At 52.7% G+C, this 14326-nt stretch overlaps 6 protein-coding genes across 6 annotated transcripts; 5 read left to right on the top strand and 1 right to left on the bottom strand.

The window, feature by feature from the left end:
• The first annotated feature begins 67 nt into the window (after positions 1-67).
• DACRYDRAFT_114601 (uncharacterized protein) lies at positions 68-1508 on the top strand. Its single transcript, XM_040769849.1, has 3 exons — positions 68-290; positions 343-595; positions 644-1508. The coding sequence occupies exons 1-3, from the start codon at positions 74-76 to the stop codon at positions 741-743; spliced, it is 570 nt and encodes a 189-aa protein (XP_040631125.1). The 5' UTR covers positions 68-73; the 3' UTR covers positions 744-1508.
• Positions 1509-1957: 449 nt separating this feature from the next.
• Positions 1958-3831, bottom strand: DACRYDRAFT_105294 (sugar transporter; the record flags this gene model as incomplete). Its single annotated transcript, XM_040768069.1, has 9 exons — positions 1958-2046; positions 2098-2191; positions 2242-2281; positions 2332-2461; positions 2527-2942; positions 2989-3163; positions 3218-3520; positions 3568-3655; positions 3706-3831. 9 exons carry the CDS (start codon positions 3829-3831, stop codon positions 1958-1960), a joined length of 1461 nt encoding a protein of 486 aa, XP_040631124.1.
• An 864-nt stretch (positions 3832-4695) lies between these two features.
• DACRYDRAFT_48587 (uncharacterized protein) lies at positions 4696-6310 on the top strand (the record flags this gene model as incomplete). Its single annotated transcript, XM_040774850.1, is given in 7 exon segments — positions 4696-4870; positions 4926-5000; positions 5053-5518; positions 5535-5762; positions 5813-5852; positions 5895-6170; positions 6221-6310. The coding sequence occupies 7 exon segments, from the start codon at positions 4696-4698 to the stop codon at positions 6308-6310; spliced, it is 1350 nt and encodes a 449-aa protein (XP_040631123.1).
• Positions 6311-6597: 287 nt separating this feature from the next.
• On the top strand, positions 6598-9979 carry DACRYDRAFT_114599 (uncharacterized protein; the record flags this gene model as incomplete). Its single annotated transcript, XM_040769848.1, has 14 exons — positions 6598-6920; positions 6972-7447; positions 7500-7987; positions 8036-8148; positions 8204-8259; positions 8308-8390; positions 8437-8444; positions 8497-8511; positions 8557-8700; positions 8750-8911; positions 8959-9116; positions 9172-9297; positions 9349-9680; positions 9729-9979. 14 exons carry the CDS (start codon positions 6598-6600, stop codon positions 9780-9782), a joined length of 2538 nt encoding a protein of 845 aa, XP_040631122.1. The 3' UTR covers positions 9783-9979.
• Positions 9980-11716: 1737 nt separating this feature from the next.
• Positions 11717-12505, top strand: DACRYDRAFT_20827 (uncharacterized protein). The gene is made up of 3 exons (XM_040772100.1): positions 11717-12063; positions 12110-12167; positions 12225-12505. The coding sequence occupies exons 2-3, from the start codon at positions 12133-12135 to the stop codon at positions 12472-12474; spliced, it is 285 nt and encodes a 94-aa protein (XP_040631121.1). The 5' UTR covers positions 11717-12063; positions 12110-12132; the 3' UTR covers positions 12475-12505.
• Positions 12506-12870: 365 nt separating this feature from the next.
• DACRYDRAFT_20825 (uncharacterized protein) lies at positions 12871-13645 on the top strand. The gene has a single exon (XM_040772099.1). The coding sequence runs from the start codon at positions 13419-13421 to the stop codon at positions 13587-13589; it is 171 nt and encodes a 56-aa protein (XP_040631120.1). The 5' UTR covers positions 12871-13418; the 3' UTR covers positions 13590-13645.
• Positions 13646-14326: the final 681 nt, after the last annotated feature.

Here is a 14326-nt window from a genome sequence, read left to right as displayed (position 1 = left end):
CCGAATTGCTCCCGCCGTCATCAGGCAAGAGTTCTCAGACGCTCTCATCACCATTCTCGCCATCCCCAAAACCATGATCTCACGCATCCTCCGGCCGTCCGCAAGGACGCTCCCGAGGCTGTCACCAACAGTTGCACAGCGAAGATGGGTGGCAAACGATCCGGATGGTTGGGTTCCAGAGAATGCAAAGCGGGTCGTTGTTCAGCAGTCTACCACGTCGATTGTGGACGAGCACGACTCGCATGATCATCATGGAAACCCCGCGGAGGACGCTCTCCCAACCGAGGAGTGTACGTTACTTCGCCCGATATTCTGAGGAAGGTACTGACAGCATTTGTTTAGCCTTCTTCACCCCGTTCTGGAGGAACATAACCATCCTTGGCGCCTTGGGATATGCGGCGTACCTCTTCATGCCCACAGCCAAGCCCGGGGAGAAGAATATGTTCACCGACCTGCTCACTAACCAAGGTAATTCCAACGAAGAGGGTCTCAACCAGATCGAAACGCGTGTATCGTTTGCCAATGCACAGGCGGAACACAAGAAGGACGCAGACGAAGTCGAGCGGCCGCCTATCCATCGGTTCCGATCCAAGACGTAAGTGTGCCCCCGACGCTGTGAGAGATTGACTGACGCTTGTTGCAGGTCGTTCGAGCTCCAAAGCCCTTTCCTCGTACCCGTTGGCTCACAGGCAGACATGAGCAACGTCAAAGTAAAGACGTGGGAGGACTCATATCGCAAATAGATTCACAACTTTTTTGGCTGGTGTCTAGACTCGCATACGTGACCTGGATCCGCTAAATTAACAATTGTAGTATACCATCTCCTGGCGGTTCATTCTGCCTCTCAGTGTTTCCGGTGTTGAATCTTCGCCCGTGCCGCCTCCGCCGCACGCTTCGTGCCCTGAATACCCGCCCAACCGCGCGCCTGCAACCACTTGACCAGACTAGGAAGGATCGCAGCGGTGACACCTAAACGGAAGGGCAGAAATACGGTCTTGTGAATGCCGTACGCGAGAACGACGGACGCCCACAGCGCCGCGTTTCCCCTGCCGGCAGCAGCAGCAGCAGCCTCGGTGCTGGCCGCCCCACTTGCAACGTCCACCGCTTCCTTCATACCTTCCTCGTGTGCTTTCTGAGGCCATACATCCCCGATCACGCCCATCACCTTGTCCTTCAGCCACTCCGTTGCATCCGCAACCCGATCCCTCCCCATCACTTGTATGAGCGCAAACGCAACGGAGAAGTCGAAGAAACCGATGATAGTATACACTCCCAGAGCGTACCATCCATAGGTCCTGATGAGCTCCTTGAGTCGGCCGGTGAGGCCAACCTTCTTCGCTACGGGCTGGGCGGCATCGGACGTGTGTATCCCTGCACCAGAGAGCGCATGGGTGGAGAGGGGCTGTTTGCCCGCGTTAGCTCTTGATGCCGGTGTGTCGGCGATGAATCGTGCGCGAGAGTGAAGTTTAGGAAGTGCGGTTGTAGGTGGCCGGCGTAGGGGAAGGAGGGTGATCCTACGCGTGGTTGGGCGGAGTCCGACGGCTTGGATGACCCACAACGTCCGGTTCATGGGAGACTTTTGGTAGAGAGTGATAAAGTGTTCGAGATGTATGCAGTCAGATATGAGTTGTGTGATGAAGAAAGAGAGAGAGATGGCCGTCTAATCAGTTCAGCGAATGATGCAGGTCGTTTTGTGTGACAACAGTGGGCGCTTCACTTCGACGTTCATGGATCCAGAGGCTGTGTTCGCCGAACCGTCCATCCGCAACGCGTCAGTCAGCTTGCCGTCACGCTGACCACTTCGATTACTCTTATTCAATGGCAATACTGTACTACCTCTTCTACTGCTGATACAGTGCATGGAACAAGGGCATGGGGTCGTGCTATGGCTACAGAGAAACCCATTGGAGTGGAAACCATACTGGAGGCCGAATGATGGCTCAGATGCTGGCTTTTCCTAGGGCAGCAAGACCACAAGTAACCCTGCAAAGATGAACAATGCACCGGAGACGTACACCGGTACGGGCGTGTTCAGATTCGCGAACACTATGGAAACACCCATGAGCAGTGGTTCCCGGAGGAAGAAAGTAGACGAACTGGCCACGATGGGTGACATTACTCCGAAGATCCGGTTGGCGGTCGCCGCGATCCCCGTGCCTGTACCACGATTCTTTGCTGGAAATACTTCAGGCTACAAAGTTGTCACTTCCGTCTCCTTGACTGGGCGCGCAAGTGACTCACTGTATACGCGTAAAGCACCGCATACATGACGTTCGACGTGCTGCCCTTTCATCAGCCTTCTTCTGGCGAGGCAGGACGCAGAAAACATACAAATTATATGCGCAATTCCACCCAAGCAATGCGTCCTGCGTCTTTGCCGTCGTCGACGCGAACAAGAAGACCCCCGTAAGGACCGTCGACAGGGCCAGCGCTCCCCTCCTTCCAAACTTGGGCAGCTTGACTAGCATCCCTCTTGTCAGAGCACCCGGAATACCCAGCACAGCGATGATGACCTCGTTCCTGTACGTAACGTGCTATTCGTCCCCGTTTGTGCGCCGCGTGTCGCGAGCAGATATGGGAGGAAGGCGTTATATAGCGGGAATGCAAGCCCGATCAGCGCCCAGATGAGGACGATCACTCCCGTGCTCCACGCCATTTGGGACGTCTTGAATAACTCTCGCACGTGGGGGGCGTTAAATTTCTCGAAACGACGACGAACGGCACCAGTTGCGCTTGTGTCTTGCGCTGGACCTTCGGGCTTCTCACTCAGAGATCTGAGCTGTTCGGAACGCAGAGAGGTCGTGGATCCGTTGTACAATGCTACCTTCTCGATCACATGAACAGCTTGATCGTCGCGGCCCCGGGACATGAGGAACTTGGGGGTCTCATGCAGATGGAAGACGACGAATCGCAGGACGAAGCATACGAGGGTGATCCCCCTCCTGCGAACGTTCACCTCTGCCAACCCCATTTCGCAACAAGACTCACATGGTGAACATGAAATATCGCCATCCCATATTCTCGGAGCGTGGACAGGAGCCAACAGCTTCAGGGCACGAGAAGTTGGTCAGCAAGGCCCAAGCTATCAGTGTCGCTAGCAATTGACCGAACGCCCAGTACACGCTGAGGATCGTCAGGAGGTACTGATTACGCCCAGGGATGACTGTCAAATCCAGGTCAGTTCATTTATCTTCTGTATGAAGTGTTCTGAACATACATTCTAGAAATACGGCCGAGTCAACTGGTAGGTTACCCCCTACTCCCACGCTCCAAAGCGCCGCAAACACAGCAATAGCAGGAAAATTCGGCGCGCTTCCCGCAACGAGTCCAAACACTCCGGTAATAAACAGCGTGCTATTGAACGCCCATCGACGGCCAAATATATCAGACCCGAGACCGAAGCAGAACGCCCCTACCAGGAGACCAACGTTTTGCGCCAACTGGAGGAACGGCCCGCGCGAAGGGTGCAGCTCGTTCACGACGGGGGTGAAGATGAGGGAGGTTATTATTGGCCACATGTCTGCTTGGTTATGAAGCGACCCGTATTAAAGAGGGGGAGGGACTTACTGTCCATCATCCATCCGAAGCCAGCGACGCCAAACAGATGCCACTGGTATTTCCCCATTCCGATCTCCTGCAATGCGTCGTTGATGACCTTCGTTTAATCTAGTCTCGAGTCCCAGCCTCGGGGACGGGATGACGCACCTTAGCTTTCACCAGGTAGACAGGGTCGGTGGCATCCTCCGGAAGGATGTTGGAGTCTGTGTCCATGTCGGGCACAGAAGGACCTTTCTCGTTTCCCACGGACGGTGCATTGATAGAGCTTGCCATAATCTCTCATTCAAAGGTCAACAGTCACGAGAGAAGCTGTTATAGGTACGATGGCTGAAATATATTTTCAGGGTATGTCATAACCTCCATCACAGCAAGCTTTATATTAAACCAGACCATCTGCCCCGAGCTCCGAGTGCCCCGTAGCGCCCGGAACCCGGTCCCCCGCTCCGAAGTGCAAATCAAGCGACCGGAAACGTATCACCTCATAACCCCATTATGGAGCAGTTTTTGCCTGTTGGAGAGAGGGCGGAACTGGCCGTCCATGCAAGGCGGGAAGAAGGGGCATATTACCTCCAATGGGTTGGCTCTCTCCGAATAAAAGGCTGACTAAGCAGCCATCCCCAGGAACTTGGGGGTTGATCACACCGCTCTCCATGTGCAAGCTCGACGCCAAGGACAAGCGAGTCCAGTCATAATACTTATAACTCGTTCGGTTGCGGGGTCGCAGGTGGGTAGGCGGTGAACGGGTGAGGAAGCCCGCGAACACGGACATGAGATTGCGGAGAGTGAGAGGGTTACTATATACGGAAGGGGCTGGAGCTGAGGCTGGAACATGTTGATATTCATCATTTGGGGGCAAGACATACCCCGCTTTTTTTATCCAGAAGATGGGAGGGCGTCCCTTGTTCGCTCCTGAAGATCGATGCCCTACAGTACTTACTCTGGTAATCGGGACCCTATGACGTCATGCCCACAGACCACAAGGGTGGGCAAATCACCCGATCGATATGTGTCGGACGCGCGATGATCTTGACGGCCATTCCTCGTCGCAAGCCTTACATCGACGGTGTCCTCCTGGAACTTATACCGGATCAACACTTATTGATTCGGTAACAGGATACAACCACATCCCGTCCTGAGATGCCCAGCCCGTACGTCCTCTCTAGCTTGTTAGAGAGCTTCCTCGCTTCCCTACAAGCAGCGCTTAGCGTCCTCCTTACACTCCTATATGGTGTCATCTCTAGCTACCTGGGCTGGCTCTCCTCGGATACGGCGAAAGAGGTGGCACAGCTGTGTATCGAGATCTTCCAGCCTGGTTCGCTTGTTTTGCTGCTGTTGGACTGTTCACTGACAGTCAAGTGGGAGCACAGCACTAATCATTACCGAGATTGGGCAGAACATTGCGCAAGAGGGTAGTTCCGTCTTCAGGCTGTGGCCGATCGTTGGTGCGTACCCCACTGCTACACATTCTGTCACTTAGTAACAGTGAGTGCGTAGCATGGGCCGTCGCCTACCCTGTCATCTCACTCCTTCTCACATACCCACTGCTACATCCTCTTCAGCTCCCACGCTGGTCCCTCCTCGCCGCAGCGTTCAATAACACTACCGCCCTCCCACTGCTGCTCATCGAGTCCCTCGCCACCACAGGCATCCTTGAGCTCATAGTACCCGACGCTCAGAAGGCGAAACGCACTGCGACGACATACCTCTTGTTGAATGCGATGGTGAATAATGTTTTGACTTTTGCGGTGGGGAAGCCGTTGTTGGTCGAGAAGGGGTGGGAGGAGAGTGTGATGCAAGCGGAGGACGTGTCGCAACGACTGGAGACGGTCATCGAGGATATCGAGGCCGAGGCCGAGGCAGAAGACGCTTCCAGAGGGTATGAAGAGGAAAGCGACCCGAGGGATGGGGAGGCGAGCCCTCTTCTCCAAAAAAGTGGGACAACAGCAGGCCGCATTGAAAGGTTATTTGTTCCGCAGCGCACTGTGGACCACTCGGGGGTTCGCTCGCCTTCCACCCCCAGTTCAGAAAGCGCTCGTGGCAGGAAAGGAACTATTCAGTCCGCCGCTCATCGGTACGATCTTGGCCGTAGCGATCGGGCTCACGCCTGCACTGAGGACTGCGTTCTTCGCAGTTCCGAAGGAGGGAGGGGTACTGAGGGCCTGGGTCACCTCGAGCTTGGAAGACATCGGACGCCTGTATAGCTCGTTCGTTCCCCACGACCAATTGTATGAGGAGGATATTAACAGATTCGCAGGCTTCAAATGTTTGTTGTCGGCAGCAAGCTGTACGAATCTGTGACCCATCCTGTCAAATCAGACTCCACCTCTTCCGAAGAGAGCAGCACGCTCACCGATTCCTCTCAGAAGGAAGGCAAGCCCTCCTCCTGGCCATTGGCGTACATCCTCTTCCTCCGCTTTCTGCTCATTCCGGGGCTCTCGATCGGTCTCATCTACTCCCTCGCTACGAGAACTACGATCCTGGGCACGGAACCGCTGCTCTGGTTCGTGCTGATGCTCGTTCCAGCCGGACCAAGCGCGATCAACATCTCGAGCATAGCGGAAGTCGCGGGTGCAGGGGAGGAGACCGTACAGCAGATCGCGAGGTTTTTGACTGTGAGTGCTCGACCTCAGGCTTCATTCAGAGTACTGAAAGAAGACACAAGTTGGAGTATGCGATATCGCCGTTGGTGTGCCTTGCGGTCGTGGGGTCATTGCAGGCAGCGGCAGCAGCGAAGGCGATAGTAGAGCAATAAGCGCCCAGTTTTGGTACACTACATGATGGAATATTAATAGGGGGAAATAGACCACGTCCAATAATAGCACAGATACATCAAACAACGCGACGGGACAACGGACTGGAAACAAGCAGTTACAGCACTGCCACTAGGAAACGTCATGAGGCTATTAAGGGACGCTTGGCTTTCTCATACAACACGGGCACCGAATGCCTCCGGACACCACGCCCCAACCGCCTCTACCTTACTCTTGCCTCATCCTCCTCTGGGAGGATTCTGTCACGACGTCTATCCCCTAACACAATATGGCTCCTCATACAACACGCCCTCCAGGCAGGATTCGTATCATCTGGACAAAATTTGTCAATAGCTTGAACTTTTTTCGCATTCACGCCATCTACTTCACCCTCACACCGATCATAATGGCCTGCATCATCTTCGCCGTTAATGGGGAGTATCACATGGAGTTTGTCGACGCGCTTTTCTTGTCGTATAGTGCGATCACGACGACAGGATTGGCGAGCATCAACGTCAGCTCGGCGACTGCGCTCCAGCAGTTCCTTATCATGTCGCAGATGTTGCTTGGGCAGCTGGTGACAGTCAGTTGGGTGATGGTATATGTCCGGAGGTGCGTGTTTGGTTTGTTTTGTTTTCCGAGATTGCTTATCGTAGGATACAGACGGTTCTTCATGAAAAAGTTTGAGCATCTCGTGCGGCTCAGTCGGTCCCGCACCCAGGCCACAACCAACGCGGAGACCACGGCTCTGCGTAACCGTTTCCCCACCATCTTTGCGCGTGCCCGTACGAGCTCTATACGTCCACCTCCTCGGATGGGAGACAAGAAGAAGCATAAAGGACCCCTCTCGCTGGCGATGATCAAGCGGCTTTCGAGTGCGCCGCAGAAGGTCGACCCGAGTGGGAGGCTCGTAAGCAACCTGGAGAAAACACGCACTCGCACGGCAGAGGATCCGGGACTGAGGTTCACCTCCCAGCCGATACTGCTTTCGCCCCAGCAGATGACGGGCACATCGAATGGGTTCCCGCATCGATATGATAGGTCGTATTTCAGGGATGATGAGGATCTTGAAGGACCGAATTTTATCGAGCCAGAAGAAGAAGATCTGCCACCGAGACCTCTGAGGAGCCCTGGTCAGGGTAACACGTTTCATTTCCATTTGTAAGGAAACATATCTGATGCCCCTCGCAGAGACGCACTTTGCTCGAAGTCAGACCATCGAGATTCGGGAACCGAACATCGATCGAATGCCACGCACGCAAACAGTCGACTTCCGCGAACCGCACCGGCCACCTATCGAACGCCTAAACTCGCGTGCGACGACGTTCGATGGGCGCTCTTACCAATCCCGCAGACGCTCATCCATGTCCGGCGAGCCGTTCAACTCGAGCCATAGGGATTACCGTGACCAGGGCTTTGGAGGGTGGCCAGGACCGAACCGGCTCATCGCGAGATTGCACAAGAAGTTGTTCCCCAAAATGCATCTATCCCTGTCGAGAACAATGTCGGTCGCGCTTTCGGAAACGCTTCCGACAACTACGCACCAATCGACTTATCTTTCGTTCCAGGCTGTCGTAGGGCGAAACTCGAACTTTTTTGGATTAACATCAGATCAGCTCGAAGAGCTTGGTGGTGTCGAGTACCGCGCTTTGGGATTACTGCTATGGCTTATCCCATCTGTAAGCATTGGAACGCATGTCGTGATCAGCGCTGAACGGTATACCCAGTACATGCTCCTAATCTACCTTTCTGTGTTCGCAGCCTGTGCGATCACCGCCGGTCTGCATAATAATTACGCGTACGTGTTCGACGCCCAGCAAGGGCCAGTCAATCCGGTTTGGTAACGTGTGTTCTCCTGACTTTGGGGTCGAAACTCACAATTGTACATAACACAGGTTTGGATGCTTCCAAACTTTCGCCGCCTTCTCCAATGCTGGCATGTCACTCGTCGGTGCGTATTTCTCCTTTCTTCGCCAAATCGGAGACTAAGAATGAGTAGACACTTCGATGGTGCCATTCCAGACAGCCTATGCTATGATATTCTTCATGATCATCGCTATCCTGGGTGGTAACACTGCTTTCGTGAGTATTTCCATTCTCATGTTTCATCATTGCTGAATTCTTGCAGCCTGTCTTGTGCGTATCTATCTTCTTTAGCAGATGTCTCTGACCTCTTCCGGATCTGTAGTCTTCGTCTCATGATGTGGGTATTGACCTGCCTTCATGATACCGTCTGACGGTTTGGCAGATGGATTATATCAAAGCTCACATCCAATACCACACCCATGGCAGAGACGCTTCGTTTCCTCCTGGATCACCCACGGCGCTGTTTCGTATACCTGTTTCCTTCTCCCCAGACTTGGCTGCTCACGTTGGTGCTCCTCCTCCTAAAGTGCGTCCCTTCCGAACGTATGATGCTCCAGAACTCATGCATTCGCTAGCTCCATTGACTGGATCTGTTTCGGTCTCTTGGATATCGGCAACCCATACGTTGAAACAATACCTGTGGGGGTTCGCGTCACAGACGGATTGTTCCAAGCGATTTCCGTGAGGGCTGCCGGGTTCGCTATTGTCCAACTCGCTCTGCTCTCTCCTGCAGTCAAGTGAGTCCTGCTCTCTCTCTCCGACAGAGATACTGATGCAAAAGCAGGCTTCTGTATATGACCATGATGTATATCTCCGCCTATCCCATAGCTATGTCTGTGCGGTCCACGAATGTGTACGAAGAAAAGTCTATGGGCGTCTATGACGATGAGAGTATGGATGAGAACGATGCGCCAACCGGGGAATGGAAGTCTTACCTTGCATGTACGGTTACAATTCTAGGCCGGGTTGCACTCTCTTACGCTTGCCTCCCACATAGGGCACATCAAAAGGCAGTTGGCCTTCGATATCTGGTGGATCTTTCTCGCTATGCTGGTCATTTGCATCACCGAGCGGGGCAAGATCTTGGATCCGACCAACCCGTCTGTCGACATCTTTCCCATCAGTACGCGTCATTCACAGCGAACGAACAACGCCCGCTGATACTCTCCTTTAGTGTTCGAAGTTGTCTCTGCGTACGGGACAAACGGAATGAGCCTCGGGGTTTCCTACGACAATTTCTCCCTGGCGGGTAGCTTTTCTCCCTTATCAAAGGTTGTCCTCTGCCTCGTCATGCTTCGGGGAAGGCACCGTGGACTGCCTCTTGCGATTGATCGCGCCGTCGTCCTGCCTTGGGAATTCGAGCAGAAGAAGGAGGACGAACAGCCGGAACAAGACGACCCGCCGGCGGCACAAGAGAACGAAGTGCCGGAACCGGAGGAGCACGAGTTGGGTCAGGTGTCGGGGAGCAGCGAGAGTGAGCCTTCATCTACTACATTGCGCAGCGACGTGCGTTTCATACCCGCAACCCCCCGATCTAGCTCATCCTTTCCGCAGGAGCAAGCAAGTCCACAGCAGACGGGATCAACTGTTCCGCCGCATCCGCAATAGCTTTATAGACAACAAACCACTACAGCAACATCTCTTGGCAATCTTGGCACCATCTACGGTTCACAATCTTGAACAACTCCAGTGGATTCATCACACGCATATTTCATCTGTACAGAACACGCAAGGCAACTTCATGTATTCAACGATCTCATTGAACGATTGGCATCCCCAGACTCAATAGAACTATACCGATTTCTCCCTGTTATCTTCGAAGATGGCGCACTGACTACATCATATGATGTCTCGTTATTGTCGGCATTCTCGGCGCGTATTGAGGCCGGATCATGGATTATGCCCTGAACTTGTTAGGGCAGCGGGAATGACCGGTAAGGAACCCGAACGGACTCTGGCCAAGGCAATTGAGGCCCTTTACTGTTTACGAGCACCAACTTGATGGGCACACACCTTGAAAAGGCGCACTATGTCCTTGCCGGCTCATTGATCCGCCAGCCGTCCTTCGACACTTCGGCCCCGGTTCTGTTTGTTTAGATGAAGAAAGGATCAAACCAAATGAGGAATAGTTCAACCAGACACCGTACCTACTTATGAGACTGGCGATCCTCTCCATACGACCGCTAGTGCTCAAAAAGGGAAGGCGTTGTACCAGTCAGAATTACCACACCGCACATTAGCATGTGGATGTGCATTCTCCTTGACTTGGCCGGCCGTGCCGATGCCACGGCGGACTCGGCGACACACTGTCTCACAAGTCTCACAATGCCGTGAGAAACCGACCAACACCCTATCTTCCATGACAGTGTTTCGCATTTGGCTTCGACATCTGGACCATTGATGCCATTGTCATGTGAATGAAGACATATATACGGAGGATTAGGTGGTTTCACAATACTACCCACAGGGTCTAACAAGCGCTAACAAGCGAACTGTGCCAGAGACACGACTCCAGACCCTTCCGCCTCAGAAGACGTCAGCTGAGAGTATTCTGTCAACTCGAAATCAGGAATGGGGCCATCGGGCCTAGTAGTCCTGACAACATGCAGCTCAGATGTCTGTCAAAGGCTCGCCCTTGCATGTGTGTGCATTCACGCAAGCATTGCATCTCTTTGGGGAAGAGAGATGTGCTTCTCGCATCCACTTGCACTGGAGTGCTTGTTAAATGCGAGGGATCGCCGAGGTACAGTGGGGCAGACTGTTGTCTAATTAAACGGGACAGTCGTCAGCTATTCTGTCCTTACCATGCACGAAATTTGAAGAAAACAAATGATCCCGAGTTGTGAACCTGTCGGAGCTGAGGACGTCAGCGCTAGCGGCATATGGGCGTACGAATGCCACGGAGGACGAATGGGGTTTGCAGAGAATGTTCTTCGTGCGCTGTTTTCTAACCGGCTTCTTCTGAGTGCGTCAGATGGTGTCGACGAAGCCAATTACCATCATCGGCGAAGAGCTTGCAAAGCCGGTTTTCTGCCGTCAAGAAGCGACGACGCGGATTCAGAGCGCCCAACCATGTACGTAACTAGACCTTGAACTTCTGGGGCGGCAGCCCAGCCTCCTCAATCCTGGCTCAGCTCATGATGGTTTACTGAGATGATGCAAAAGCAATCTTGGTCGCGCACAACTCGACGTTGACCGACAAGGAGGGAAATCCACATCTCATTTGTTCATCGGTTCGGAGGCTACACTGGCTCTTTGGAAGTGACTTATCAACACCTCAAAACATCAGGGATGAACGCAGAGGGCCCTCAGGGCAGGTCTCATGACGCAGTCGTATCGTTCATCCGTCCCGAACGGGGGTTGTGTCCGTACAGAGAAGATTACCCACACGTTCGCCGCCTACTGGTTAACATTCATGGGAATCTGGGTGTATAAGGGCACAAGCAAGCGGCTCTCCCCACCACAGCGGAGTTGAATCCGATCCGCCAGTCAAAAGACATAAAATCCCTAGAATCTTCAAAGATACGTAGGTGGTTCCGCCCCTCATCTTCCTTCTTCGAATGGCCAACTTTTCAGTGAAATCTAGATACGGCATCCGTCTCTCCTCAACAACGTGACCGACACATCAGGAGAGGAGATTGCAGCCAAGGAGGATCTGCGAATAGCTGATTGCAACAAGCTGACTCCCCATTCCAAGAGCGAGTGCCCGTTCTGCTTCAGAGTACGTTCGAGCTGCTGTAGAATGCCGAAGAATGTCGAGACTTGATACTGCTTCCAGGTCTTCACGAGTTCTGGGCATTTGAATCGTCATCTCACAGTTCACACCGGTGCCAGAAAGTATGTTTGTCCATATCCAGGATGTGACAAACGGTGCAGTAGAAACGATAATCTGACTCAACAGTAAGAGACTTCGCAGGTTTGGACTCAGATAGTACCTGATCATCAGAGCAGTTATCGCATGCACCTACCTAGCCACGGGCACGGTGAGCCGAACTGCGTTGTGCGTGAATCAATGAACAGAGCACGTGCGTACGGGGATGAGCTACTTACCGCCGTTCAAACCCCTTCCAAAGACAGCGAATGTTCACCGACGCTTACCGATGCCGACTCACTTTGCAGCCCGTCGAGTTCTCCATCCATACCATGGTTGAAACCCCTTGTACTGGAGCGGCACGAAGACAGTTTCAGCGCAAAACACCCGGAGTTGCTCGATGTGGACGACCTCATGCAAGATAGAGACAACATGTCCACCGGCGACTGTTGTTCGAGATTCCGACTGTCGCATGCCCGCGCAGAGTAACTTGAGGACGTTGTCTGTTACTTCATGACCCCAGGATTTTGCATGACCTTCTCTCTTCTCACTCCTCACTCAAACCTCGTAGGGACATGTCGTGCATGTATTCTTACCGATCGGCTAGTGAGCTTGTGGTTTGAAGACCTGATCCACACATGTAGCATGGAGATGGATGTCTTTTGTATCTCTCTCGATCCAGGACTAGGAACACTTCTGAGTCAGGTCTGTTGCATTCCTGTCAGCAACCAAGGAATAAATAGTATGCACGGTTACTGACAAAGAAGTTGAAAGACTCCACCCGCGACAAAGGTAAAGCAACGCGGAGCAACCATCTCTGATTGCATTTCGCAATCACCATACACAATCAAACGAAGACGTTTATTATTCGGTAAGAAATGCCACCCATTCGGTCACTCGGTTGTTTGGAGGTCGATGTCAGTGGCCTTTCCGGGCGAATACCGAGCAGATCAGGCTGTTGAGAGGTATGACGACCAGTCGTTGGCATCTGCTGGATAGTTGCAAAAGCGACCCAGTGTTGGTTCAGAAATTGTGGTACTTGGTACCAACAAGCAGATCACGCAGACGAACGCTCATAATGTTGGGTCGTCTTGAGCGTGGCCCGGTGTGTGTAGCTGTCGTATTGCATGCTCGGAAGTATGAATGAAGAGAGAGCGGAAGGAAGTGTTTCCTGTTTCGTTGTTTCTGCCCCAGTCCCTGCCAGGACCCCGAACTTGTACTTATATGTTGATCTGTGTATCTCTACAAACGCCTGCTCATCAAACAGATTGTCACTGCTGATGACATTGACATAGAAAGACAGAACTCAGCTGCACGTCCGATCCTGGCCGATGTAGGTGTTGGTCGTACTATACCGCATCGGTCTGCATGTGCACCGATAGTCACGAGTGACTGTGAATCTTCAGTTCGTTCATCTTCTGGCTTCAACCTCCATGAACCCAGATATTGATCTGGTGCAGGAATCGTGGTCGCCCATGAACAAGCACCAAGCACGGCTCAAAAGTACTCTTTCGCCTCAGCACCTCACGATGTCCGAAATGTTTGCAAGGACAGGTCTAGATCGTCGATGCTTGTCGCCCTCATCAAAGACAAGAGACTGTTAATTGGCCGAATGTGGAGCCATAACTGGCTGCAGCACCTTTTCCAACCTTTGTGGGAGCAACATTTCTGTGTATGTGTAGAGGGAATTCCTCCGGTGCCCCCTCCTCGGAGATATTGCTCCCACAATGCCCCTCCGGAGGCAAATGCTCAGATTGCCCCTTCACATCCTATATAGTGAAGCACGTGGTTCACGTGGCACCACGTGTGAGTAAGGAAGTAAATGCGGACCCTAAGTCCAAAATTGGAAGTGAAACTAAATCTGCTTCCACTGCGGCAGTGCGGGTCCCTAGGAGGCTGAGGGTTACTTAACCCTGGCCCTTTTTAAACCCTACCTCTAACCCATATCTCCAAATATTCAACATATAATATATTAAATACATGCATGCAAGGTATGGCACACATGAGGTATGTTGACTACAGAGCTACATAGACTGAACAAAAGATTTACAACCCCTGGACTTTAACTATATAAAGCACTCACAGAAACAGGACACAGGACATGGGAGACAGGAGATGGGAGACAGGAGATGGGAGATGGGAGATGGGAGATGGGAGATGGGAACTGTTAGGGCAACACAGGCTGACTAAGTCTGCTCACCTAAGAGTGCCAAGAGTCTAAGCAGGCAACAAGGAAGTGGAGTAGACCTGATGACTAAGACCTATCTACAGTATAGGTATCTGTGGATGATCCTAAGAGACCAAGTCTGAAGAGACAGTCCCAGGCAGAGTAGGCCTTATA

This window comes from Dacryopinax primogenitus (genome assembly GCF_000292625.1).
Source record: "Dacryopinax primogenitus strain DJM-731 SS1 chromosome Unknown DACRYscaffold_4, whole genome shotgun sequence".
Taxonomy (NCBI): Eukaryota; Fungi; Basidiomycota; class Dacrymycetes; order Dacrymycetales; family Dacrymycetaceae; genus Dacryopinax; species Dacryopinax primogenitus.
This window is presented reverse-complemented; position numbering and strand designations above follow the sequence as displayed.

What these genes read in the sequence shown, in the direction of transcription:
- DACRYDRAFT_114601 (XM_040769849.1), top strand. Translation starts at nt 74, where the DNA reads ATGATCTCACGCATCCTCCGGCCGTCCGCAAGGACGCTCCCGAGGCTG. An exon ending in CGCTCTCCCAACCGAGGAGT is followed by an intron (nt 291 to 342) that starts GTACGTTACTTC and finishes GCATTTGTTTAG; the next exon opens with CCTTCTTCACCCCGTTCTGG. An exon ending in CATCGGTTCCGATCCAAGAC is followed by an intron (nt 596 to 643) that starts GTAAGTGTGCCC and finishes CGCTTGTTGCAG; the next exon opens with GTCGTTCGAGCTCCAAAGCC.
- DACRYDRAFT_20827 (XM_040772100.1), top strand. Translation starts at nt 12,133, where the DNA reads ATGCACCTACCTAGCCACGGGCACGGTGAGCCGAA. An exon ending in CACGGGCACGGTGAGCCGAA is followed by an intron (nt 12,168 to 12,224) that starts CTGCGTTGTGCG and finishes TGAGCTACTTAC; the next exon opens with CGCCGTTCAAACCCCTTCCA.
- DACRYDRAFT_20825 (XM_040772099.1), top strand. Translation starts at nt 13,419, where the DNA reads ATGAACCCAGATATTGATCTGGTGCAGGAATCGTGGTCGCCCATGAAC.